General features: G+C 46.1%; 2 protein-coding genes across 2 annotated transcripts in view; one reads left to right on the top strand and one right to left on the bottom strand.

Moving 5' to 3' along the window:
* Nucleotides 1-680: 680 nt before the first annotated feature.
* Nucleotides 681-27651, bottom strand: part of eif4a3 (eukaryotic translation initiation factor 4A3) — a 165823-nt gene continuing 138852 nt past the window's right edge. The window contains exons 2-13 of the mRNA XM_055639332.1: nt 19142-19306; nt 13914-13986; nt 13762-13828; nt 13275-13337; nt 10786-10918; nt 8521-8601; nt 7705-7846; nt 5875-6013; nt 4654-4769; nt 4448-4555; nt 2910-3037; nt 681-993 (exon numbers count right to left, since the gene is read on the bottom strand). Of these exons, the coding sequence (XP_055495307.1) occupies nt 977-993; nt 2910-3037; nt 4448-4555; nt 4654-4769; nt 5875-6013; nt 7705-7846; nt 8521-8601; nt 10786-10918; nt 13275-13337; nt 13762-13828; nt 13914-13986; nt 19142-19306 (1232 nt within the window). The 3' untranslated portion in view covers nt 681-976. The remainder of the gene's footprint in view (nt 994-2909; nt 3038-4447; nt 4556-4653; nt 4770-5874; nt 6014-7704; nt 7847-8520; nt 8602-10785; nt 10919-13274; nt 13338-13761; nt 13829-13913; nt 13987-19141; nt 19307-27651) is intronic.
* The window catches only part of ninl (ninein-like), a 60938-nt gene continuing 58163 nt past the window's right edge, over nt 24877-27651 (top strand). Inside the window, exon 1 of the mRNA XM_055639331.1 lies at nt 24877-25052. The gene's annotated coding sequence lies outside the window, so the exon portion shown is untranslated. The remainder of the gene's footprint in view (nt 25053-27651) is intronic.

Here is a 27651-nt window from a genome sequence, read left to right as displayed (position 1 = left end):
GCAGCTGATTTTGTCAAAGTCACATACACTTCTCATGGGGGGGGGTCAACATCTTTTGACTGACAAGACCATGAGGTAGCAGCTGAATGAGACCATTTGGCCCAGAGTCTACTCTGCCATTCGATCACGCTATCTTTCCCTCTCATTCTCCCCCCTTCCCACTGTAACCTATGATTCTGTCCTGTACACCTTTATGACTCTAGGTAGTCACCGAAAAAACCAGTGAGGGAGACAATATGGAGCTGCGGGTAGAGCCGCTGCCTCAGCGCCAGAGACCCGGGTTCGATCCCAACCTCAGGTGCTGTCTGTGTGGAGCTTGCACCTTCTCTGTGACAGTGTGGGCGTTCTCCCACATCCCAAAGACATGCGAGTTTGTAGGTCAATTGGCCTCAGTAAACTACCCCTAGTGAGGTATTGTATCTCATTATCCTTGCATATCACACTGTTTTGAAATCAATGGTTTCCAGTATCACCCATCGATTATTAATTTCACATGTATTTCCAACATCTTCATAGGAGATTAGGCAACCTTTCCTCACCAAGAGTGGCTGAGAAAATGGAATAACATAGAACTAGTATGAACAGGTGATCGATGGTATTTTCACGGACTGTAGGCCATAAGGCCCATTTCCATGCTGTATCTCTAAATTACACTAAATATCGTGCATTTTAGATGAGAATTGAAGGAAAATTGATACCAAACTTTAATGGTTAAATGGTATCCACAAACAGTGTTACAGTTGCAGATTCAATACTAAAATGCATTTACCAATGTCGTAAAAGAAAATCCAAGCAATCCCTTGCATACAAAAGAAACCAAAAACATTACTTTACAAAATGAGGGGGTACTGAAACCAACATCAGGTGTGAAAAACAGAAGAATTTCTTTGGATCTACATCATCCAGTGGTTGTTCTACAGAAGCGAAAGAAATGCGATCCGTTGGTCATTCAGACCCTCTGCTCTTTCCATTCCCCTTATATAAGATCAGCAACTGGAAAAGAAACAAATAGAGAATGTTAACATATTCATGTTAATTTGGCATAATCTAAACTCGACCAACACATTCCATTCAAAATCTGCGGCATAAAACTTAATATCTTCTGAAAAATGCCTCCAAAGAGCACCTCTACCACTGTGCCACCCAATTTTTATTCACCGAGGGATTGACTTGCGTTAAAGGTATCTCAAAGGATCCCTGGACGAAGACACTGGCAGATGAAAGGTTCAGCTTATACGCGGTGGAGTTTTGTGGAACGATAAGTGATTATTTTGAACCTCAAGACTCAGAGGGAACTTGACTGGGTGAATGTGGTGAGGATGTTACATTTCAAACAGAGTTAAGGAGGAGTGCAGTGAATCTTTGGAATTCTTCATCCTAGGGAGCTGTGGAAGGTAAACGATAGATAGAATGATTTGTGGATTCCAAGAGCAGAAGTTACAGGGAAGTGAAGTAGAAGCAAAATTATATCAAACCAAAGTGTCAGAAGAAGGTCGAAGGATTCACTCCTTCTAGACTTAACATTATTTATGGCTTAATACGGTGCAAGTGGGTAAAAGGCAACTGGTGGCGCCACCCGGGGGCACCAACAGCGATGGCAGCCTCACCAATGGTCTGTCCGTCTTTTTTGTTATTTTTATTGTGTTTTTATAAGTTTGTGTTAATGTTCCCTGGTTTATTTTATGTGGGGGGTGGGTCGGGGGAAACTTTTTTCAATCTCTTCCCTGCCGGAGATGCGATATTCCGCATCATATCTCCGGTCGCTCTGCGGCCTAACATCATGGAGCTGGAGGCCTTGCTCGAGACTGACTTTGAGCCCCACTGCAAGGCCGTGGACTTACCATCGGAGCCTGCGATCCCTTGCCTGGGATCGATGTGCCATTGGATTTCAACATCGAGGAGCTCGCAGTCTCGGGTAGAGATTTATGTCGGGACGCTCGCATGAGGCTCGACCAGCCCCAACCCGGGGTCCGATCGCCTGGCACGGGAAGCTGAGATCCCCCCGATGCGGGAGCTTAATTGCCCTGACACGGAGGGCCTGAACGCCAGGCTACAGGAGCCAAGATCGTCCCTGTCAACGGAAGGCTCGAGGCCTCCGATCGCGGGAGAACAAAGAAGGAAAGAGATTGAACTTTTTTTTTCGCCTTCCATCACAGTGAGGAATATGGGGGAGTCACTGTGATGGATGTTTATGTTAAAATTGATTTAGTGTGTCTTGTTGCTTTTTATTGGTATGACTGTATGGCAAATCAAATTCCTCGCATGCTGCAAAACATACTTGGCTAATAAAGTATGATTATGATTATCATTATGAACATCAAGGGGTACTGTCACCCATGTTTGTCCTGGCATTTTCTCAGCTCAGTTAGGAGCATAATACAGTGAGCATCGCTCGTTCTGACTGAAATTGACAATGGTAAAACAACCAGTCAGAACCATTTCCCCAGGATGGAAATATCAAAGTTCAGAGGGAATAGCTGTATGGTGAGAGGGGCACGGTTTAAAGGAGGTGTGCAGGCAAAGTCTTTTTTAACTGACAGGGGGTGGTGGAGGCAGATATGATAGTGGCGTTTAAGACTTTTGTGGGCTGAAGGGCCTGTTCCTGTACTGTTCTATGGTGTATCAACACTATCCAAGGCCTCCCATGGTCTGGTGCTTGTATTCCACAGGCCATGTTCAATGGGGAATTTAGTGCAAGCTAACGGATCCCAGTTTACTATTGATGCCATTAATTTATTATTAGTGCTGATAAAACAGTTCAGTTGCTAGCCGTTGGTCGACAATTTGCCCAATAACTATGACTCAAGCATCTGCGACTCCTTGTGTGTCTGTAACTGTGACTCCAGCCTTGCCCAGCCTCTGTCTGACAGACAGCCAGCCAGCCGTGAGGGATTGTGACCAGGGCTCACCGTTCATGGGCATCTCATCGATCTGTGTGGAGTAGTACTGTTCAATATCCCGCAGAATACGGATGTCGTCGTTCTTCACAAAGTTGATGGCCACGCCTTTGCGGCCGTAACGACCAGATCGGCCGATCCTGCAACAGAAAGAAACATCATGAGCCAGTGCTGGAGGGATGGGGGAGGGAGAGATGTCAACCCCTCCACCCCCCCGCTGAGGCTGCATGCAGGGACATTCTCCAAGTAAAGCTGATTGTTACGTTAAACACTCCTCTGATCTCTTAGCATTTCCCAACACAGAACAATACAGCATGGAAACACGCCCTTTGGTTAGTCCCACCTGCCCGCATTTGGCCCACATCCCGCTAAACCCTTCCTATCCATGTACCTATCCAAAAGTCTTTTAAATGTTATTATAGTACCTGCTTCAACTACCTCCTCTGGCAGCTCGTTCCATATGCCCACAACCCTGTGTGTGGAAAAAGTTGCCTCCCAGATTTCTATTAAACCCTTTCCCTTGAACTTATGTCGTCTGGTTCTTGATTCCCCAACCCCACAAAAAAAGACATTTACGCAACCTATTCCCTTCATGATTTTACACACCTCTATAAGATCACCCTTCAGCCTCCTACACTCCAAGGAATAAAAACCTAGTCTGCTCAACCACTCCCTATAGCTCAGGCCCTCGAGTCCTGGCAACATTCTCAAACTTGAATGTTTTATCTTCAGTCAAGTCGTTTACTTACTTTGTATTTTAATACAGTATTTCTTTAAAATAAATTGGCTGTAAATACAGATTGTTTGAAACACACAACCAGGGAAATAATTATCAGGTGGTGCTTGGATACTCTGAATTTCAACATAAGCATCGTGGCAGGAGATTGTGATGCTGCGGTACAAGTGGTTGGAGAGACCCCACCAGGAACACCGTGGGAAGTCCTGGTCACCCAGCTACAGGAAGGATGCCGTCAAGTTGGAAAGGGAGCACAAGAGATTCACCCGGACGTTACCTGGGCTTGAGTTAAAGGGAGAGGTAGGATAGACTGGGACTTTTTTTGTTGAAGCGTAGGAGGATGAGGGGTGATCTTATTGAGGTTTATAAGATCATGAGGGGCATGGATATCATCATCATCAGCCTTTTTCCCAGGATAGAAGGTTCTAAAACTAGAGCCACAGGCTTATGGTGAGAGGGAAGAGATTTAAGAGGGACCTCATGGGCAACTTTTTCCACTTAGAGGGTAGTCCTTATTGGAATGTGCTGCCAGAGGAAGCTATATAAGCAAAAATAATTCCGACTTTTAAGACATTTGAACAGATATATTGTCAGGACAGGTTTATAAACCATATGCAGGCAAATGGGCTGAGCCCAGTGTGCCAACTTGGTCGGCATGGACAAGGTGGGCCAAATACCCTGTTTTTATGCAGTACTGCTCTACGAACCTGATGCAACTTCACACATGAACTGGATTATAAAGAGAACCAGGACCATCAGGACCATGGGCTTGTGGCGTTGTGAGGCTCGGCGCAGTGCAGCCCCTGGCGATTACCTGTGGATGTAGAGCTCTCTGTTGTTGGGTAGGTCGTAGTTTATGATCAGCGACACCTGGGGAACGTCCAACCCTCTGGCCCAGACGTCTGTGGAAATGAGCACCCGGCTGGAAAACAGAGAGGAGAGGACACAGGCACTAGCTGTACACCATCTCAGGCACTGGAAATTGCTAGCCGAGGGGTGGGAACCCTCTGCATTACCCACCTGGCACCAGAGCGGAACTCCTTCATGATGGACTCCCTTTCCTTCTGCGGCATGTCGCCGTGCATGGAGGACACCGTGAAGTTGGCCTCTCGCATTTTCTCAGTCAGCCAGTCGACCTGCGGTAAAGACACGGTCACTGAAAACAGCTGGCTGTTTACCTTCGCTTTGAGCCGAGCAGTTCTGAACCCCAATTGGCACTTGCAAGCAAAATACAGGTCCACCCTCAATTTTCCAGCAATTGGTGGTGTGCCCTCCGTTAATCCAGACAACCTTCCCCCACCCCCACCCTCCGAAAATGTAGCGCCTAGGCCGGGTGAGGCGGCCAATCGCGACCTCTGAATGTCTTTAATCCAGAGTAGGGAAATGAAGAACCAGGGGACGTAGGTTTGAGGTGAGGGGGGAAGATTTAAGTGAAACCCAAGGGGCAACCCTTTCACTCACAGTGTGGTGGGCATATGGAATGACTACCAGAGGATAGTTGAAGCAGGAACTATAACAGCATAAAAAGACATTTGGGCGGCTACATGAATAGGGAAGGTTTAGAGGGATATGGATCCAACTACATGCGAATGGGACTGACACGAATGGAGCAAGTTGATTGGCATGGACGAGTTGGGTCAAAGGGCCTGTTTCTGTGCTGTGTGACTTCTTCCTGTTATATTGTGACAGGGAACAAACAAATTCCAGAGTCCACGCCGGTTGGACAGGCTAGATGCAGGTAGATTGTTCCCGATGTTAGGGAAGTCCAGGACAAGGGGTCACAGCTTAAGGATAAAGGGGAAATCCTTTAAAACCGAGATGAGAAGAACTTTTTTCACGCAGAGAGTGGTGAATCTCTGGAACTCTCTGCCACAGAGGGTAGTGAGGCCAGTTCATTGGCTATATTTAAGAGGGAGTTAGATGTGGCCCTTGTGGCTAAGGGGATCAGGGGGTATGGAGAGAAGGCAGGTACGGGATACTGAGTTGGATGATCAGCCATGATCATATTGAATGGCGGTGCAGGCTCGAAGGGCCGAATGGCCTACTCCTGCACCTAATTTCTATGTTTCTATGATCATAATAAATACAGATCTGTGAGGCAATAGTGTTTACTTCCTGTGTGCCCTTGAGATGAATCAAAAATATGTTGTTTCTCATTTTCAAAATGCGTAAAAGGAATTGATGATAAGCTGTGGCTACAATGTATAATTCGGCAGGGGTGGAGAAGGAATGTTCCGGTACCTTCCGCTTGGTGTTGCAGAAGATGACAGCCTGGGTAATGGTCAGCGTGTCGTAAAGATCGCACAGGGTATCAAATTTCCACTCCTCCCTTTCAACTGCCACAAAGAACTGTTTGATTCCTTCCAAGGTCAACTCATCACTGCGGGCAAAACATAGTCACATTAAAACTCGTCCATGCCGATCAAGAAGCCCCCATTTAAACTAGACCCACACCGGCCATTCCTTCTTGCCGGCAGAAGGTTCAGAAGCTTGAAAACTCGCACCACCAGGGTCAGGAATAAGTTCTTCCCCTGTTATCAGGCTTCTGAACAGTTCTTCCATAAGCATGGTCACCATCCGATTCTCCTCTACCCCATTGCGGACATTGGACTTTGTCTCTGGAACTGGTGTGTTACAATGCTGACAACTATATTCTGCACTCTGTATCTTCCCCTTTGCTCTACCTATTGTACTTGAGTTTGAACTCAATTGGGAGAGCATGCAAAACTTTGGTGCACGCGACAATAATAAACCTAATCCTAAAACAGCAGACATCTGAATTGTCCCTGTGAATACATTTTAAGCTATCATTGGAAATAGGTCAATTTCTGATTTTCAGGTCAGTCTGCTAGAGTAAAACCTCTTCAATACCAGTAATACTTGCATACAATCATATATATGAAATGTCTATATTTCTATTTCTACAACACTAACCCCAAAGCATGAAGAGAACAAAATGGGAAACGGATCTGTCAGAATGTAAATAGAGTCAGAGAGTCAAAGTGTGAAACCCTGTTCTGCTTGCAATACAGGTAAAACAAACCATACGAGTATGAAGAGAGAGGAAACAGTGCAGAATATAGTTTTATGCTACTGAGAAAACAAAAAGTGCAAAAGCTGCAACAAGGTAGGTTGGCAGACTGGGCTTTGAGAGGTCCATACCGACCAAGATACCCCATCTACACTAGTCCCATCTGCCCTCGTTTGGCCCATATCCCTCTAACCTTTGCTAACCATGTACCTGTCCAAGTGTATTTTAAATGCCGTTTTAGAACCTGCCTAAACTACCTCTTCTGGCATATAGACACAAAGTTCTGAAGTAACTCAGTGAGCCAGGCAGCATCTCTGGAGAAAAGGAATGGGTGGCTTTTCGAGTTGGGGGCTCTTTTTCAGACTGCTTCCTCTTCTCTGGCAGCTCATTCCATATGCCCACCAGTCTGTGTGGAAAAAGTTGCTCCTCAGGTTCCTATTAAATCTTTCCCCACTCACATTAAACCCACGTCCTCTGGTTCTTGATTCCCCCACCCTGGAAAAAAAGGCTGTGCATTGATCCTATCTATTTCCTTCATGATTTTATCCATCTCTGTAAGATCACCCCTCAGCCTTCCTCCTAGGAATAAAGTCCTAGCCTGTCCTTGTAAATCTTCTCTGCACCCTTTCATGCTTAAATGGAACCAAACAGACTTTGGGAATAATGCCACCACTTAGTTTCTGAACACCTGATTTATTTTTTGGTTTCGTTTATCAGTTCAGTTTAGTCTGGTTTATTCTCATGTGTACCAAAGTACAGTGAAAAGCTGTTTTGTTGCATGCTATCCAGTCAGTGGAAAGACTATACATAATTACCATCAAACTGTCCACAGTGCACAGATACAGGATAAAGGGAATAACATTTAGTGCAAGATAAATTGCTGTAAAGTCCAATTAAAAGTTGTCCCGTACACCTCAATCAGGCCACCTCCCAGCCTCCTACATTCCAAAGGAAAAAGTCTTAGCCTATCCAACCTCTCCCTATGTTGAAATGACACAAACAACACTATGAGCTTCTGAGGCAAACAGGGAGACACGTACCGTTTGACCAAGATTCGGATGGGGTCGGTCATGAACTTGTTGGTCATTTCCAGGATCTCGTGGGGAAGGGTGGCGCTGATGAGAATCACCTGTGTGGCCGGCGGCAAGTACCTGTACACGTCATAGATCTGCTCCTTAAAACCTGCAGGTGGGAAACCAAGCTACAGGGTGCCGTCAGACACACAACACCCACCGCCCACACCTCATCTCAAATACAATCCTTGACGCTAGTCACAGTCACAATTCAGCACTAAATCAGTAGCCTTCCACAGATGTGTTGATTTAAAACAATGATTCAAACAGTTTTAGTCTTAGGACTCGTGAAACAACTGGTCAGACGATGGAAAATGGGAAGCCATACGGCTTACAATTTCTCTGCAATTCCACTGCTTGTTTCAGGTACAGTATATAAAATTACCGAGCTGGAGGAACTCAGCGGGCCAGGCAGCATCTGTGGAGGCAATGTACAGACGACGTTTCTGGTCAGAACCCTTCTTCATCTAACCATAACCATCAGTCTGAAGAAGGGCCCGACCTGAAACATCAGCCATCTGCAGTTCCTTGTGTCTTCGTAGAGCCAGCTGATTCTGCATTTCCTGATCTTGACACAAATTTGTAAGCGATGTCCTGGTCTTCTTTCTACCCCCCCCCCCCCCCCCCCCCCCCCCCAGATGTTGTAAAATATTTCCTCATGATCATCCTCCAGATTCCCGTTAAAAATGTAAAGGCTTTAGCTGTAACTCCTCTTCTACTTCTTCACCGAAAGGAATACTACACACTGATTGAACCTGGTCGCAGAATTTAGCGAGCAGTTACCTTTGTTCAGCATCTCATCTGCTTCATCCAGAACCAACATTTTGATGGCACGAGTCCTCAAACTCCGTCTCCGTATCATATCTGTGAAATAAAACCTACAATTAAAATCCCTTCCATGTGACCTCTGAAGTTATTGTCAGTCATGCAGTTTGGAGTAGAAGCTCAGTAAAGGTTAAAGTCTTGGAAGACTGCTGGCCTGCTCCTGTCATTTGATAAGAACATAGAACAGTACAGCACAGTACCAGGCCCTTCAGCCCACAATGTCTGTGCTGAACTTCAGGCCAAGTTAAACTAATCTCCTTTGTCTGCACATGATCCATATCCTTCCATTCCCTGCAGGTCCATGTGCATTCAGAAAGTATTCAACCCCTTCACTTTTTCCACATTTTGTTACATTACAGTCTTATTCTAAAATGGATTACATTCATTTTTTTAATCATCAATCTAGCCACAATACCTCCATAATAAAAAAGCAAAAACAAGTGCTTAGAAATTTTTGCAAAGTAATTAAAAATAAATAACTGAAATATCACATTTACATAAGTATTCAGACCCTTTACTCAGTACTTTGTTGAGGCACCTTTGGCAGCGATTACAGCCTCAAGTCTTCTTGGGTATGATGCTACAAGCTTGGCACACCTGTATTTGGGTAATTTCTCCCATTCTTCTCTGCAGATCCTCTCAAGCTCTGTCAGGTTGGATGGGGAGCATCAATGCACAGCTATTTTCTATCTCCAGAGATGTTCGATCGGGTTCAAGTCTGGGCTCTAGCTGGGCCACTCAAGGACATTCAGAGACTTGTCATGAAGCCACTCCTGTGTTGTCTTGGCTGTGTGCTTAGGGACGTTGTCCTGTTGGAAGGTGAACCTCCGCCCCAGTCTGAGGTCCTGCACGCTCTGGAGCAGGTTTTCATCAAGGATCTCTCTCCACTTTGCTCCGTTCATCTTTCCCTTGATCCTAACTAGTCTCCCAGTTCCTACCACTGAAAAACATCCCCACAGCATGATGCTGCCACCACCATGCTTCACGTGATGAGCAGTGCTTGAGTTCCTCCAGAAGCGATGCTTGGCATTCAGGCCGAAGAATTCAATCTTGGGTTCATCAGACCAGAGAATCTTGTTTCTCATGGTCTGAGAGTCCTTTAGGTGCCTTTTGGCAAACTCCAAGCGGACTGTCATGTGCCTTTTTACTGAGGAGTAACTTCCGGATGGCCACTCTACCATAAAGGCCTGATAGGTGGAGTGCTGCAGATATAGTTGTCCTTCTGGAAGGTTCTCCCATCTCCAAAGAGGAATTCTGGAGTTCTGTCAGAGTGGCCATCGGGTTCTTGGTCACCTCCCTGTCTCCTCCGTTTGCTCAGTTTGGCCGGGCGACCAGCTCTATGAAGAGTCCTGGTGGTACCAAAGTTCTTCCATTTAAGAATGACGGAGGCCACTGTGCTCTTCGGGACCTGCAATGGTGCAGAAATTGTTTTATACCCTTCCCCAGATCTGTGTCTTGACAAAATCCTGTCTCGGTGGTCTGCAGACAATTCCTTCGTTGTCATGACTTGGTATTTGCTCTGACATGCACTGTCAACTGTGGGACCTTATATAGACAGGTGTGTGCCTTTCCAAATCATGTCCAATCAATTGAATTTACCACTGGTGGACTCCTCAAGTTGTACAAACATCTCAAGGATAATCAAAGGAAACAGGATGAACCTAAGCTCAATTTTGAGTGTCACAGCAAAGGGTCAGAATACTTATGTAAATGTGATATTTCAGTTATTTCTTTTTAATTACTTTTCAAAAATCTCTAAATTTTTCGATTCTTCATTCTGGGGTATTGTGTGTAGATTAACGACAAAAAAAAAGAATTTAATCCATTCTAAAATAAGGCTGTAACGTAACAAAATGTGGAAAAAGTGAAGGGGTCTGAATACTTTCTGAATGCACTGTATCTAATAGCCTTTTAAACACTATTGTATCTGCCTTCACCACCACCACCACCCTGTGTGTATAAAAGTCTTGCCCCACACATCTTTAAACTTTGCCCCTCTTACCTCAAAGCTATGTGCTCTTGTATTTAATACTTGCACCATGGAGAAGGGTGGGAAAATACTTGAGTGATTCATTGTGATTGCCAAAACTGACCATGTGCAAGGGGTAAATACAGTATTTACCTAGTTAAGGTATTAAGGTTAAAAATGCAGACCGGCGAACTTGTTTAAAAGGAATTAAATGTGTGATGATTAAAAATAAATGGCTAAAACGGGTTCCTTACCGAATACACGGCCCGGAGTCCCAGCAACTACATGCTGCCCGTAGTCCAACTTCCGGATATCTTCTCCAACGTTGGTCCCTCCGATACAAGCGTGGCACTGTACGTTCATGTAGTCACCGAGGGCGAGCAGCACCTGACCAACACACACAGTAGGTTCATGTATTCACCCGGAGTGAGGGAGCTGACCAACATACACATACACAGTAGGTTCATGTATTCACCCAGAGCGAGGGTACATGACCAACATACACACTGCACGTTCATGTAGTCACCGAGGGTGAGGGTACCTCATCAACACACACACACACAGGTTGATGTAGTCAGCCAGAGCGAGGGCGGTGACCAACACACACACAACACACAGTAGGTTGATGTGGTCAGCCAGAGCGAGGGAGGTGACCAACACACACACACAACACACTGAAATGGCACTGTATCTTAAAAAGTTGCTAATTAAGAAATTGAGGAAGTTGAGATTCACAAAGTGTGGATTGTCTTCCTCATCTGATTCCAGAAAACTTCCTCAAAGCTTTAAATAGTAAGAATGAGGAATGGCAGATCTTAGGAATAAAAAAAAAGGACACAAAGTGTCGGAGTAACTTAGCGGGTTCGGCAACATCTCTGGTGAACATGGATAGGTGACGTTTTTGGTCGGGACCCTTCTTCAGACAGGGATCTCAATCCAAAGTGCTGTCCGATCAGCTGAGTTACACCAGCACTTTTTGTTTAAGAAAGAACTGCAGATGCTGGAAAAATCTAAGGTAGACAAAAATGCTGGAGAAACTCAGCGGGTGAGGCAGCATCTATGGAGCGACGGTCTGAAGAAGGGTCTCGACCCGAAACGTCACCGACTCCTTCATTCCATAGATGTTGCCTCACCCGCTGAGTTTCTCCAGCATTTTTGTCTACCAGCACTTTTTGTAACCTGTATCTGCAGTTCCTCATGTCTAGATCTTAGGAATATTGCAGGGAAGAGCAAGACTGCTCTCTACGTACCCCAACCAGCTTACAGCATAAAGTAATCCATACTGATCTCATTCGGACATCTTGGAGATTTTGGAAGATATTATATGAATGGAAGCTATCTGAAGATATGAACAGACATTGGTTGGCAGGGTCATTACTTCCAATTTCCAATTTAAGAATTAAGGTGTTAATTACTCACTAGATATGTTGTGATATCTTACTTGCGCTTTGCTTTTAAAGACACCTCTTAAGTCTAGATAGGTAGATGTCAGTTCAATCATGTTTAACAAGACACCATGACAACGCACAATGATTCTTAGTGAAAGCTATCAGATGAACAGCTTCTCAAAATGCTTACTGGATAATCATCAGAAGTAGGTGTAGATGATTCAGCTCTTTGTGCTTACTCTATCACTCAGTAATATGATGGTTGATCTTTGTAACTCAGCACCACCTCCCGTACTAGATGTCTATCACCCTTCATCTAGAACGTAATCCGTCACTGAGCCTCCAGTTATATTGATTGAAACATACAGCATGGAAACAGGCCCTTCGGCCCACTGAGTCCATGCTGACCATCGATCACCCAGTCACACTAGTTCTGTAATCCCAATTTCACATCCACTTCCTACACACTAAGGGGCAATTTACAGAAGCCAATTAACCAACAAACACACAGGAGCGAAGCGGAGCACCCAGTTACAGGGACTGTGTAGGAAGAAATCAAATATTTCACAGGGTGGAAGATTGCAACCTTCACGTGGTCCGCCCTGTTTCATAGAAACATAGAAAATAGGTGACAGAGTAGGCCATTCGGCCCTTCGAGCCTGCACCGCCATTCAATATGATCATGGCTGATCATCCAACTTGGCTGATCATTTCGATTAATGTAATCAACTCGACGCGCACAACCAGAAGATCAAATAGAACAAGTTGTGCAAATAGAACTTTAGGCTGTGCATGCCACACAAAAGAAGAAGAAATATTTCACGTTGTTTTATGGCAAAAAGTGGTGAACACTGCCCAGTCCATCGCCGGCTCTGACCTCCCCACCATCAAAGGGATTTATCGGAGTCGCTGCCTCAAAAAGGCAGCCAGCATCATCAGAGACCCACACCATCCTGGCCATATACTCATTTCACCATTGCCAGCGGGAAGAAGGTACAGGAGCCTGAAAACCGTAACGTTTAGGTTCAGGAACAGCTTCTTCCCTACAGCCATCAGGCTATTAAACACTACAACCTCATATAGACTCTGAACTACAATAGACTATCATTATTATTGTTGCACTATTTTGTTTGTTTTTTGAGGTGTGTGTGTGTGTGTGTGTGTTGTGAGTATGTGTGTATGCATACACACATTGAGATTTTCTTTTCTCTCTCTCTTTTGTCATATCATACGATGTTTGCATATTCTGTTGCACTGCAGCAAGTAAGAATTTCATCGTTCTACCTGGGACATATGACAATAAAACACTCTTGACTTTTGAAGAAAGCCTGCCTTGTAAAAACTGGAGTCGTTACCTTCTGTATCTGCCCTGCCAGCTCCCGTGTTGGCGCCAGTATGAGAGCCTGGGTCTCACGAACCTAGGTTGAAAAAAAGTGCTTTAAAGAGAGAAACAATCAACATTCCACTATGAACTGCAAAATGGCCCTTATTAATCCCACATTACTACTGAAATAAATCTCAGCAAATCATATCCTTAATTATTCCCTGTACGCAATTTTGAAATATAATCGGTTTACTAAAAATATAGTTAAATCCAGCTATTAGTGTGTATTAAGGAAAGACACATAGTGCTGGAGTAAGTCAGCAGGTCAGGCAACATCTCTGGAGAACAGGGATAGGTAACATTTCGAGTCGGGACGCTTCTTCAACCCAATCCAAAACGTCACCTATCCATGTTCTCCAGAGATGCTGCCTGGACCCGCTGAGTTATTTCAGCATTTTGTGTCTAATCTTGGTAAAACAGCATCCACAATTACTTGTTTCTACTATTAGGTGCCTTACCTGAATGTCCAGGCATTGTAACACTGACACACAGAAAGTTGCTGTCTTCCCTGTTCCGGACTGGGATCTGGGGAGAAAATATCAACAGATTAAATATCAGCACATCAATCTGAACAATGTGTAGTTACACAACTTGAGCGAGAGATACTTACTGAGCAATGACATCTCTTCCTTTAATTATTTGCTTAATGGCCCTTTGCTGAATAGCCGATGGCTTCTCAAAGCCTACAAGCAGAAAAATATTGTTTTATATTACACTGGACAATTCTCATAAAATCATTTTGCAATAAAATACGACACGTGTTTTCTGTGGTGCAAGGGAGGGAAAAGGGTGTACGTCACTAATAGCAACTAGGTACATGTGATGATAAAGTATCAACAGCACACTCAGGGCAAACTGTTATTTTATAACAACCACTACAGAGGTGAGGATTAACTTATTAGTAGATGTGAGGGATAACATTATTAAATTCATACCCTCCCACCTTTGAGCCACATATTAAGATAAGAATTTCTGGTACGTCAAGTGTGTTTAACCATCATAAGTACTGGTAACAGAACAATGAAATCCTTACTTGAAGCTTAACAGGCCCATTAATGCAACAATACACAGATAATACACAATAATCAGCATTATCATAAATTAATAATCATAATACTGGGAAACTATAATAGTGCCAAACCATAGGCTGTATTGCAACCAAAGACACAGTCTACATGTAATCTAAGCCTGCTGCTAAACATGCCAAACTTCAGTGGCTGATGAGTTGGCCCATTGGTGACCAACAGCGGGTTTGGAGAACAAGCAGCACAATGGTGTAGTGATGGATCTGCTACCTCGGATCCAAAAACCCAGGTTCCACCCTGAACTTGGGTGCCATGGTCAAGTCTGTACGCTCCCTCGATGACTGTGACACCACAGGTCATATCTTGGTATCATTCAATGAAGACACAAGAAACTGCAGATGCATGTTTACAAAATAAAATAAACTAAATGCCGAGGGAACTCAGCGAGTCATCCAGCAACCGTGGCGAGAATGGACAGGCGATGTTTCGGTTCGGGACCCTTCTTCAAACTAATGGAGTAGGGGGGGAGAGAGCTGGAAAAAGAGAGGTGGAGACAGGACAAAGCTTGACAAATTATAGGTGGATACCGGTGGTGGGGTGATTGGCAGATGGGTGGAGTAAGTGACAAGGAGACAAAAGGTTGTTAGCTAAGGTGTGAAGAGGAGGAGTGAAATGTAAAGGAAGGAGGGATATTAGTGGAAGGGAAGAGGGTAGAAAAGCTATAGGATAGTGGGGGATATGTAATGTGTGTACTGAGTTGGGGAGGGATATTACTTAAGAGCCCTAGAGCGATACAGTGTGGAAACAGGCCCTTCGGCCCAACTTGCCCACACCGGCCAATAATGTCCCAGCTACACTAGTCCCACTTGCTGTGCTTGGTCCATATCCCTCCAGACCTGTCCTATCCATGTACCTGTCTAAATGTTTCTTAAACGATGGGATAGTCCCAGCCTCAATTAACTCCTTTGGCTGCTTGTTCCATACAGTCACACCCGTTGTGTGTAAACGTTACCCCTCGGATTCCTATTACATCTTTTCTCCTTCACCTTGAACCTAAATCCTCTGGTCCTCAATTCCCCTACTCTGGGCATCTACAGGGATCGAAATTAACGGTTGCCCGGGTGCCAACGGCCACCTAAAGTCCCGGTGGGCAACCTAAAAGCCGTGCCATTTTGCCCGGCTTGGCACGCACCCGAGACACCTATCGTTCAACTCTGAGCGGGCCCCCCTCTCTATCTCTGTCACTCTCCGCCATCCGTATCCATGTTCGGGCCGCCGGTTCTCCGATCTCCGCCCGCTCCTCATCCGCTGGCACAGCCGGACGCCTTGCACATGTGCATTGCCACGGCCTGCACACCCCCCCCCTGCACGCGCACAACCACGGCCAGCACATTATCGGCCGCCCTGCACATGCGCACTGCCACGGCAACTGGTCGGCGCCGGGCACTTTCTCCCTCCCTTTGCATTGTGGGAGATCTGGCCACCATTGCTGTCCGGTCGCCACCTCGCCACGACCACTGAAAACTAACACAGAATCACCCCCTGGAGCTGGAATAACTCCCTGGAGTAACTCTTGCTTCTTGGTTTCCTGGTCCTCCAAACATATTCCAAATGGAATTTAAACTGGAGTGGACCCTCTACCACCAAACTCTGAAAATAACAGCCTATTGCACTTTATCTGTTTATTTATTGTGTATATATAGGGTCTATGGTAATATAGACGCACTGAACTTTTATCTCCCGTTCTGTATTATATTTACATATTCTGTTGTGCTGCAGCAAGCAAGAATATCATTGTCCTACCTGGGACACATGACAAGAAAACTCTCTTGACTTAAGCAAAAAAGGATTTTGGGGAAAAAAGAGCTACCTTAAATTTAATTGTCTCTGCTTGGATAATTATGGTAGGGTGAAGACTATTCCATGCTTTAGTTGTGCGGGGGAACTCCATGGAGCAGCCAGCATCTCTGGATAGATGAAATTGGGTGACGTTTCGGGTAGAGACCCTTCTTTAGATTTCCTCTAGTGTTTTAGTTTAGTTTAAAGATACAGCTTGGAAACAGGCCCTTCGGCCCACCGAGTCCATGCCGACCATCGATCACCCGTACACTGGTTCTATCCCACACATTAGTGACGAGTCAAGAGTCAAGAGTGTTTTATTCTCTCACATCCCAGTTAGAACAATGAAATCCTTACTTGCAGCAGCACAACAGAATATGTAAACATAGTACTCTGTAAACAGGGCTCGAAATTAATGGTAGCCCGGGTGCCACTGACCATTCAAAGCGCCGCCGGGCAACCTAAACACCGAGTCATTTTGCCCGGCTTGGCAACCAGATACTGGTTTGTACCGAAGACAGACACAAAAAACTGGAATAACTCCGCGGGTCAGGCAGCATCTCTGGAGAAAAGGAACGCGACGTTTTGTGTCGGTGGTGACGGCTGTATTGCGTGGGAAAGATACTAGGTGCGGGGTGAGGAAACTAGAGATACTAGGAGGCTCCATCTCTCCTCCTCCCGCCCGCCCTGATAGCGGCCGAGGCAGTGCGGGAGGGTTTGTATTGAGAGCGCCGTTAGCGGGTTTGCATCACTATAAATTCCATCAACCATTCCTCAGCCCACATGGCCATTCGATCCGGATCCTGCTGCAATCTTTCACAACCATCTTCACTACTTGAAATTGGAGAATTCAATATTCATACTATTGGGTCGTATGCTATCCAAGTGGAAAGAGGTGCTGTCCCCCAGTTTATGTGTGGCTTTACTGGGGCAAATAAGGAGGCCCAGGACAGCAAGGTCGGTGTAGGAACGAGAAGGGAAATACCTCTTTGGTTAGCAACCTGGAAATCCAGCAGCATATCGATCGCAAGTGTTCGATGAAACAGTCTATGTTTGTTTTCCACGGGTAGGAGAATTGAGGGGTATGCGTCAAACACTAGCAGGTGGAACTAGTGAAGAAAGGGCACCTTGGCTAGCATGGACAAGTTGAACTGAGGGGTCTGTTTCTGTGCTGTATGACTGAAAACCATGACCACCAGGTTCAAGATCAGCTTCTTCCCAGCAACCATCTAGCTCTTGAACGCTGCTCAAAACTAACCTCAGCAGCTATGATATAGGGAGGTTTCACGGCAGTCGGGTCACGACCCATGACCCGTGCTGTTGCTACGCTACTCCAAGTGGAGTACACGCGATGAACTGCAGGTAAGCACTGACCATTGTTTCCAGCGTATCGGGCCCGTTAAAACCCGCCGAAACTGTCAATTTTTGTGCTGTAAATTTTTATGGAAATCGGGATAAGCGCGAGAGACATTTAGCCTACTTCAGAATTCCAAAAGTGAGGAGAAATGACGGTAGATATAAGCGAGAGCTGAAGGGACAACAGCAGCCAGAGTGCTTGGCAAACATTGGCCGTTTGCTTTGATTCCTTTGGCATCTAAAAATCTGGATGTAAAATTTAAAATCGCCCATGGTTCTCAACTGGGTTTTTACATACAAAATGAAAATGCCTCTGAAGCAAAACTTACAGCCAGATTTATCACTTCTGAGACTTTTTAGATACCAAAGGAATCAAGAAAAACCACAAATAATGCCTGACTGTTGATGCAATGCAGTGAGCAAACGCGATAATTCCCAATATTTCGATTTGGGAATTCCGATATCCAATGTTCGCCAAGCACTTTCGCTGTTTTTGTTCCTTCAGCTCTCGCTTCTCTTTACCTTCATTTTGCTTCACTTTTGGAATTCTGAAGTTGTGTACATGTCTCTCACACTTACCCCAACTTCCACATTTTTTTTCAGCGCAAAAATTCAACATTTTGGCAGTTTTTAACCTGTAGTAGAGTACCCGTTTCTAGCATTAATAACATATACCGGAAGTTATGGATGTCTTCCAGATGGATTGAGCGGCTCTGTGCGTCAAGCCCTATGACCCAGTGACCTTACGTGCAACCCCCCTACACCATGGACTGTGTCTTTGGTTTCACTACTGACTCCAGTTTTGAATTGTTATGGTTCCCTAGTATTATTGATTAATTTTTCACATAGAGAGTGGCGAATCTCTGGAATTCTCTGCCACAGAAGGTAGTTGAGGCCAGTTCATTGGCTATATTTAAGAGGGAGTTAGATGTGGCCCTTGTGGCTAAAGGGATCAGGGGGTATGGAGAGAAGGCAGGTACAGGATACGGAGTTGGATGATCAGCCATGATCATATTGAATGGCGGTGCAGGCTCGAAGGGCCGAATGGCCTACTCCTGCACCTATTTTCTATGTTTCATTGTATTCTTGACTGTTGTATATTTATCCACATGTTATTGTGTTTACAGTATGTACGAAGGAACTGCAGATGCCGGTTTAAACCGAAGATGGACGCAATCTGGAGTAACTCAGCGGGATCGCCCATTAAACTTTGGCAAGTAAGAATGTCATTGTTTTGTACCAATCGGGGATTGTGGTTGGGTGAAGCAATACTTTACTGAACTGTGCCCAAAAAAATACAATTTCACTGCACGTCGGTAATGAACCATTGAAACATTAAAGGTTCCTGATCTCATACCACTGAGCCGACACCAACGATAATTCAGTGCGTGGACCGGGGGCTGCCCAGCAATGTAGACCCCAGCATCAAGAGACAGTGGCCCGGGGTCCGAGGCTCCCCACGAGGGCCTGGTCCAGAGCTGAAGCCCCCGGGACCCTGAGCCGAGGTTCGAGCCCCCCCGGCGAGGCGCCGGTCCCCGGAGCCGAGATCCCGGCACGATGCGCTGCGACAGCGGCCTACAGCCCAGGCCCAGACCCCGGCCGGCGCGGCCGCACTCACCGTAGGCGTAGATGCCCCGCAGCAGGTCTTCCCGCAACCCCATGGTGTCGAAGGTGGGGGTGACGTCCACCTCCTCGCTGGTCTCGAACTCCACCTTGGAGATGTCCTCCTCCTTCAGGACGCGCTTCCTCCCCACGCCCGCCATCGCTCTCCACCAGCCTCGCAATGCGCATGCGCTGAGATCAGCCAGCCACCGCGACACGCATGCGCAGCGAGCCGGCACTGGCCTCCCGGGCCCACACCGCGCATGCGTCCGGACACATACATTGCGTGCAGCCGACACAACCAAACATCTTAGAGCGGAGCAAGATGGGCCACTCCTGCTAAATACAATGGGCTGACGTGTAGTACGCTATGGAGGGGATCCTGGGCATTTTTCCCCGCCCATTTTAGTAACCCTGAGCCTACCTGACCCGACCCGACTCGCAGTGTAATCAATGTTGCGGGGTAACAGTTTGTGTGTGTGATTATAGGGTTAGATTCATAATTCTGTCAGTTCATACTTCTTGTCAAGAATAAAATTTGACTCTGGTAATTGTCTTTTTTAATGTTTTTAAATCATTTATTTTTTAATGGCTCACAAGCAGTGTTTGAGTTGATTTTGTAGTAACCGGAACCGACCCGACTCGCAGGGTAATTGACATTGCGGGGGAAGTTTTTGTGCGTGATATAGGGTTAGATTCATAATTCTGTTAGTTCATAATTCTGTTAATTCTTGTTAAAGAATAAAATGTTTATAAACACACATACATGAATGTGATATAAATGTATATAATCATATAACACACACAATTATATTTCTTCTGATCCAATGATGAACTTTATTTCAGACTAGACAAGGGACATTAAATAAGAAACATTGTAAACCTCCCCGCAACTTGGACACAACCTCCCGAGGCAAGCGTGATCACGTGACCAAGGGGACCGGACGTGCTCGGCGTGTTGGCGTCATCGCAGGGCGGTCCTAAGGCTGATTGACAGGGACAGGGGCACGTGGTTGTGGACAGGTGATGGGATTTTCGTCTATAGATTCGCTTGACTCAGAGGGAACACGAAATACTGCAAAATATTGACAGCACGGCAGCATTAAGAAGAATGCAAGCAAGAATAGTTATTTTTTATAACCAAGAGGAAAGAGCATTATTTCTAAAGCATCGCAACTTGAGGTGGGAAGATTGCAATATGTCCAGATCAAGAAGGGTTTCGATCCGAAATGTCACCTGTTCCTTCTTTCCGGAGAGGCTGCCTGTCCCGCTGAGTTACTCCAGCATTTTGTGTCTACCTTTGGTTTAAACCAACATCTGCAGTTCCTTTCTCACTTGACTCTCTTGATAGACACATAATACTGGAGTAACACAGCGGGACAGGTAAGAGAGAAGGAATGGGTGACGTTTCGGGTCGAGACCCTTCTAGGGAACCCTTCTAGACGTAGATTCCCTTCGAGATCCGCTCTAGGAATATGCTTAGAACCATAGAAAATAGGTGCAGGAGTAGGCCTTTTGGCCCTTCGAGTCAGCACCGCCATTCAATATGATCGTGGCTGATCGTCCAAAATCAGTACCCCGTTCCTGCCTTTTTCCCTTGTCCCTTTAATACCTTAGCCCCAAGAGCTATATCTCTCTTGAAAACATCCAGTGAATTCTCCTCCACTGCCTTCTGTGGCAGAGAATTCTACAGAATCACAACTTTTGGGGTGAAAACGTTTTTCCACATCTCAGTCCAAAATGGCCTACCCCTTATTCTTAAACTGTGACCCCTGGTTCTGGAATCCCTGAACATCGGGAACATTTTTCCTCCATCAACCCTGTCCGATCCTCTAAGAATTTTATATGTTTCAATAAGATACCCTCTCAACCTTCTAAATTCCAGTGAATACAAGCCCAGTGGGCCCTTTCTTTCATCGTACGTCAGTCCCACCATCCTGGGAATTAACCTGGTGAACCTCAATAGCAATAATGTCCTTCCACAAATTATGATATCAAAATTGCTCACAATACACCCGATGCGGTCTCACTGCAGTATGACCTCCTTACTTCTAACCTCAAATTCTCTCGCAATGAAGGCCCACATGCCATTGCCTTTCTTCACTACCTGCTGTACCTGCATGCTTACTTTCAGTGACTGATGAACAAGCACACCCGGGTCTCATTGCACCTCCCCTTCTCCTAATCTGACACCATTCAGATAATCATCTGCCTTCTTGTTCTTGCCACCAAAGTGAATAACCTCACTTTATCCACATTATACTGCATCTGCCCTGCTTCTGCCCACTCACCCAACCTATCCAAGTCACCCTGCATCCTCATAGCTACCACCTCGCAGCTCACACTGCTTCCCAGCTTTATGTAATCCGCAAACTTAGAGATGTTATATTTAATTTCCTCGTCTAAATCGTTGATATATACTAGACCAAGGGGGACCCGTTGGGTTTTGTCCCCTCAATGTGCTGTTGCGAGGTGGGGGGGCGGCCTTTGGAGTCTCACACACACACACACATTAACCCCCCCCCCCCTTGATATTATATAAATATTATTATTTCGCTCTTTTTACCCCATCCCCCACCATATCCACTTACGCATAATCCCCAACTGCGCAGGTACGGCTAGAGAGGGAGAGGGGTAGAGATTGAGGGGTTGGGGGGGGGGGGGGCGTGGTGTCACAGGGGAGGACTGGTTTGCGTTTGACTCCTCCTGGTTTGACTCCTCCCCCCCCTCTCCACCCCCCCTCCGCTTCCTCTCCCCCCTTCCCTCCACCTCCCCTCTCCCCCCTCCAAGTCGATGTCAGATCGGTGAGTATAAAACTCGGGAAATAATGAATCAAATTTCAGATGAGAGGACTTTTAAAATCATGAGATAAATCTACCGGAATATGTAAAAATTTCACCGTTACCGCGTCGGGTTTTCAAGGAGATGTGAGTGAAAGAAAAAGTGCAAGCCAGCAAACCCACAAGTAAACATCCAAGATCAGACTTTTAAACGTTATATGAAAGGGGGGTAAAGAATGAGGGGTGGGGGCCTTGCGGCATCCCACTAGTCACTGCTTGCCATTCTGAAAAGGACCGTTAATTCCTACTCTTTGCTTCCTGCCAACCAGTTCTCTATCCATGTCAATACCCTACCCCCAATACCATGTGCTCTAATTTTGCACACGTGGACTCTATTCCCTGGAGCACAGGAGGATGAGGGGTGTTCTTCTAGAGGTATATAAAATCATGAGAGGAATAGATCAGATAGATGCACAGTCTCTTGCCCAGAGTAGACGAATCGAGGACCAGTAAACATAGGTTTAAGGTGTGGAGGAAAAGATTTAATAGGAACCTTAGGGGTAACTTTTCACACAAAGGGTGGGAGGTGTACCAAACAAGCTGCCAGAGGAGGTAGTTGAGGTTGGATGGGTACAACAGACCACTGGGTGACGCCCGCAATGGCCGCCTCGCCAACAGTCTGCCTCATCCCTTCTTTCTATGTTGTTTTTTAGTATGTGTTAAATGTATGTGTTAGTGTTCTTTAGCTTGTATTATGTGGGGTCGGGGGTTGTGGGAAACGTTTAAAAATCTCTTACCTCCACGGAGATGCAATTTTTTTCCGTATCGTATCGCTATCTGCACTGTGGGCAACATCGTGGAGTTGGCGGCCTCTTGCTGGAGACCGACTTCGGGAGCTCCAACCTCGGGAGCCTGCGGACTTAACATCATGAAGCTGGCAATCCCTATCGGGGATCGACCTTGGAGCTTCAACCGCGGGAGCCTGCGGACTTTAACATTGTGGAGTTCACGGGCCCTGGTTAGGAACTGACTACGGTAGCTCCAAGCTGCAGGAGCTTTGGCCGCCCTGACTTGGGGGCTTCGATCGCTGGCTACGGGAGCTTAGATTGCCCCGACTGCAGATGGTTCGACTGCCCTGACCGCGGGAGAATAAAGAGGAAGAAGATTAGACTTTAGTGCCTTCTATCACAGTGAAGAATGTGGGGAATCCGCTGTAGTGGATGTTGATGTTAACTTTAATGTAATTGTGTGTCTTGTTGCTTTTTATTAGTATGGCTGTATGGTAATTCGAGTTTCACTGTACCTTAATTGGTACATGTAACAATAAACATATCTTTGAACCTTTAGATAGGACAGGTTTGGAGGGATATGGTATGGACCAAACGCAGGCAGGTGGGACTAGTGTAGCTGGGACATGTTGGCTGGGGTAGGCAAGTTGGGTCGAAAGGCCTGTTTCCGCCCTGTATCACTCTATTACCGAAACGGGTCATTCCTCCTCTCCAGAGGTGTATGCAGAGCGCCGCCGGGGCACCTACATGTCCCACTCCCTTCTGTTTTCTGTTTTTTTTTTCTGTTCCTTGCATTTTGTGTCTATCTATCAAGAGAGTTAAGAGCAGTGTTTTTTACATGATATGTGACAATAAATGGCAATCTATATCTACTAGTGTAGCTGGGACATGTTGGCTGGGGTAGGCAAGTTGGGGCGAAAGGCCTGTTTCCGCCCTGTATCACTCTATGACCCGAAACGGGTCATTCCTCCTCTCCAGAGGTGCTGCCTGTCCCACTGAGCTACTCCAGCATTTTGTGTCTATCTTCAAGAGAGTTAAGAGTGTTTTATTATGAAATGTCACAGGTAGAACAATGAAATTCTTACTAGCAGCAGCACAACAGAATATGTAAACATTATACTCTGTAAACAATAAATGAGAAAACAATTTGTGTGTGTGTGTGTATAAACACACACACACACGTACATACATTGAAAACAAACAAACAATAATAGTCCCAAAGACAAAACCGATGCCCCCAAGTCAACTTCGCTCCTGGACGTTCAAGTTGCCGAACCAAACCGTGATGCAACTAGTCAATACGATCTCTACTGTACACATGTAGAAGTTCAAGAGAGTCCTCTTTGACATACCAAATCTCTGCAGTTTTCTCAGGAAGTAGAGGCATCTTTATAATTGCATCAGTGTGCTGAGTCCAGGAAAGATCTTCAGAAATATGTACGCCCGGGAATTTGAAGCTTTTCACTCTCTCCACCGTCGTCCCTTCAGTATAGACAGGTTTGTGGATGTTGGTCTGTCTTAGTCTGTGGAACTGATTGATGCTCTACAATGAGGTGATCTTGTAGTGGTGTATAAAATTACAAGGGGAACACATAGGGTGATTGCACAGAGTATTTTACAGAGAGTAGGGGAATCAAGAACCAGTGGACATAGGTTTAAGGTGAGAGGGGAAAGATTTAATAGGAACCGGAGGGGAAACTTTTTCTGCACGGATTAATGGGAACGAACGAGCTGCCAGAGGAGGTAGTTGAGGCAGGTACTATAACAGATGGAAAAGACGGAGATGCAAGCAACTGCAGATGCTGGAATGGAATATCTGATCTGTTTTGGATAGCAAAGCTTTTCACTGTACCTTAGAACAAGTGACAATAATTATAAACCTAAACCTAACTAATTAATAATTACAGACAGGACCCTGATTCCATGTCTCAATTAAAAAAACTTGGTCATGGAAACCAAACACAAATAAAACGAATAATTCTACCCGTTAGGTGTGAAGGAAGTTTGCCCAGGCTGTTCCTCCGCGCTGACAGGAGTGGCCTCAGGGGAGGGAGGGCGGGCAGGTAGGATGGAGCAACGCTGCCGCTAGTAGAACAGATCATCAGAGCGACGGGAGAGGAGAGGAGGGTTCACAGGGGAGGGAAAGAGAGGTAACAGGGGGAGGGAGGGAGGAGAAGATTCGCAGGAGGCGGGGAGAGTTGGCCGCCCGGGTCGCTACACTGTAACAAAGCGGCGCCTCGCTACACGCTGCCTGGATACAGCGGAGCGCGGGAACCCGCACCGGGAGCGGTCACCGGGACACAGACCGGGGACATGAAGCAGAGAGCGGGTCCTGACGAGTGAAGTGGGAGGAAAAGAGGTGATTATAATCCGTATTGTTATGATGATGTTAAAGCCCGCTGTCCGCTCCCGATAAAGGAGCCGCTGAACAGTCCGTGGGTGATCTGTGGCCCGTTCCCATGGTGAAACGCCACGCCGCGGGAACCGCTCCCCCCTGGCGCCGGCTCTCATGTTACCATGTGTCACCCCCCTCTCCAACTCTGTTACCATCCCCCCCCACTCTCACCCCCCCACTCTCAGCCCCCCCCCCCACCCCACCCCCCCACTCTCACCCCCCCACTCTCACCCCCCCACTCTCACCCCCCCCACTCTCACCCCCCCCCACCCCTCACCCCCCCACTCTCACCCCCCCCACTCTCACCCCCCCCTCCCCCCCCCCCCACCACCTCCCCCACTCTCACCCCCCCCACTCTCACCCCCCCCACTCTCACTCCCCCACTCTCACCCCTCTTACCCCCTCTCACTCTCAACCCCCCCCCCACTCCCCCCCCTTCCCCCTCTACCCCCCCATTCTCTACCCCCACTCTCACTGTCATCTCCCACTCCAACCCCTCCATTACACCCTCACTCTCATCTCCTCACTCTCACCCCCCTCTCTAACCCCCTCACTCTCTCCCCCCCTCTCTAACCCTTCCACTCTAACCCCCCCATTCTCTACCCCCACTCTCACCCACCACTCTCACCCCCCCCCCCCCCCCCCGCATTCTCACCACACCACCCCTAGCTCACAACCTCCATCCCTCATTCTAACCCCACCCCACCCCATGATCTAAACCCCCCCCCCCAAACACCCTACGCTTAACGGTCACGGTGGCACAGCGGTAGGGTTGCTGCCTTACAGCAAAATGCACCGGCAGAGACCCGGGTTCAATCCCGACTACGGGTGCTGTCTGTATGGAGTTTGCACGTTCTCCCCGTGACCTGCTTGGGTTTTCTCCATGATCTTCGGTTTCCTCCCACACTCCAAAGACGTACAGGTTTGTTGATTAATTGACTTGATAAATATTTTAAAAATAGTAAAATTGTCCCAAGTTGGCGATATGCAGAGTACTGCATATCGCCAACTTCAAAATTCAGAAGGTTCATGGTGGGTAAGGGTTGTCCCCTATATGTGTGTGTGTGTGTGTGTATATATTGCTACATCTGCAATGGTGAGGAGACTGGTCTGTGTGATGGACTGATTGACATGAGATGTTATGGTAGTAATGGTTTTGATATTCTAGATTAGTGCGCGTATTCAGGGTTACGGAGAGAAGGCAGGAGAATGGAGTTGAGAGGGGAAGTTAGAGCAGCTATGATTGAATGGCAGAGTAGACTCGATGGGCTGAATGGCCATATACTGCTCTTATGACTTATGAACTTATGTACTGAACTAATGCTGCCTCTCTGTGTGGGTCTGACACTCCATCTCGTTAGTACAACTACTACATTTTTGAAATTCTTGCAACAGAAATCATTGACATTTTCTACCACCAAAATAGTTAAGATCTTTGATAAATGATGCAGTTCTTTCAAGCAATCGCAAGGCAAGGGGAAACTTACTGATACAGTTAGGAATAAATGAGACACAAGAAACTGCAGACACCAGAGCCCTGCACAAAACACAAAGTGCTGGAGGAACTGAGTGGGTCAGGCAGCATCTGTGGGGGGAATGGACAGGCCATTGACAAATGCTGGAGGTGCTAGTAGATCATCTGTCCATTCCCTCCACAGATGCTGCCGGATCTGCTGAGTTCCTCCAGCATTTTGTGTTTTGTACTTTAGGGAAAAAAAACTTATCAGCTCGCATGCACTTGCAGAACTGTTTGTGCTTGTGGTTTTAGCAACTTTGTGTTGATCTGTAAGTGATCAACGTATTGTTAAATAAAGTAGACACAAGAAAATGCAGATGCTGGTTTACTGAAAGACACAATATGCTGGAGCAACTCAGCGGGTCAGGCAGCATCTCTGGAGAACATGGATAGGTGATGTTTCTGGAGGGGACCCTTCTTCAGACTGAGTTGAGTTACTCCAGCACTTTGTGTCTTTTTCTGTTAAATAAAGTGCCACATTACCAAGTATTGCAAGATATTTATTTTGACACTGTCTCGGTGTATCTGTGCTGACATGCCCACATACCTCAAGTTAATTACCTTTCTCCAATTTCTCAATGACCCTTTTGTTACAAAGAGTAAAGTTTACATTCACGCACCTAACTTCTAAGGAACAAAACTTTTTTTTTAAAGAGTACCAATATCCCAAAATCATGATTATTTCTGATCTACATATTACAGAAAGTTTATTTAATACAATTGCTTATTTTTCTTTATTGGTTGCACTGTGAACTAGTATAACTTTGTTTATTATTGTCACATGTACATTAAAAAGTCTCGTTTTTTTGTTGCGTGGTATCCAGTCAGCGAAAAAACTATACATGATTACATTCAAGCTTTCCACAGTGTATGGAACAAGACAATAATGTTTAGTGCACGATAATATCCAGTAAACTCCGATTGAAGATAGTTTGAATGCCTGTAATGAGATAGATGGGAGGTCAGGAACATTCTCTCGTTGGTTGGTTCAATTGCCTGATAACAGCTGGGAAGAAACTGTCCCTAAATCTGGAAGTATGCGTTAGC

Source organism: Leucoraja erinacea, chromosome 8 (genome assembly GCF_028641065.1).
Source record: "Leucoraja erinacea ecotype New England chromosome 8, Leri_hhj_1, whole genome shotgun sequence".
Lineage (NCBI taxonomy): Eukaryota > Metazoa > Chordata > Chondrichthyes > Rajiformes > Rajidae > Leucoraja > Leucoraja erinaceus.
The sequence above is the reverse complement of the archived record's forward strand: the minus strand, read 5'-3'. Positions and strand labels throughout refer to the sequence as shown.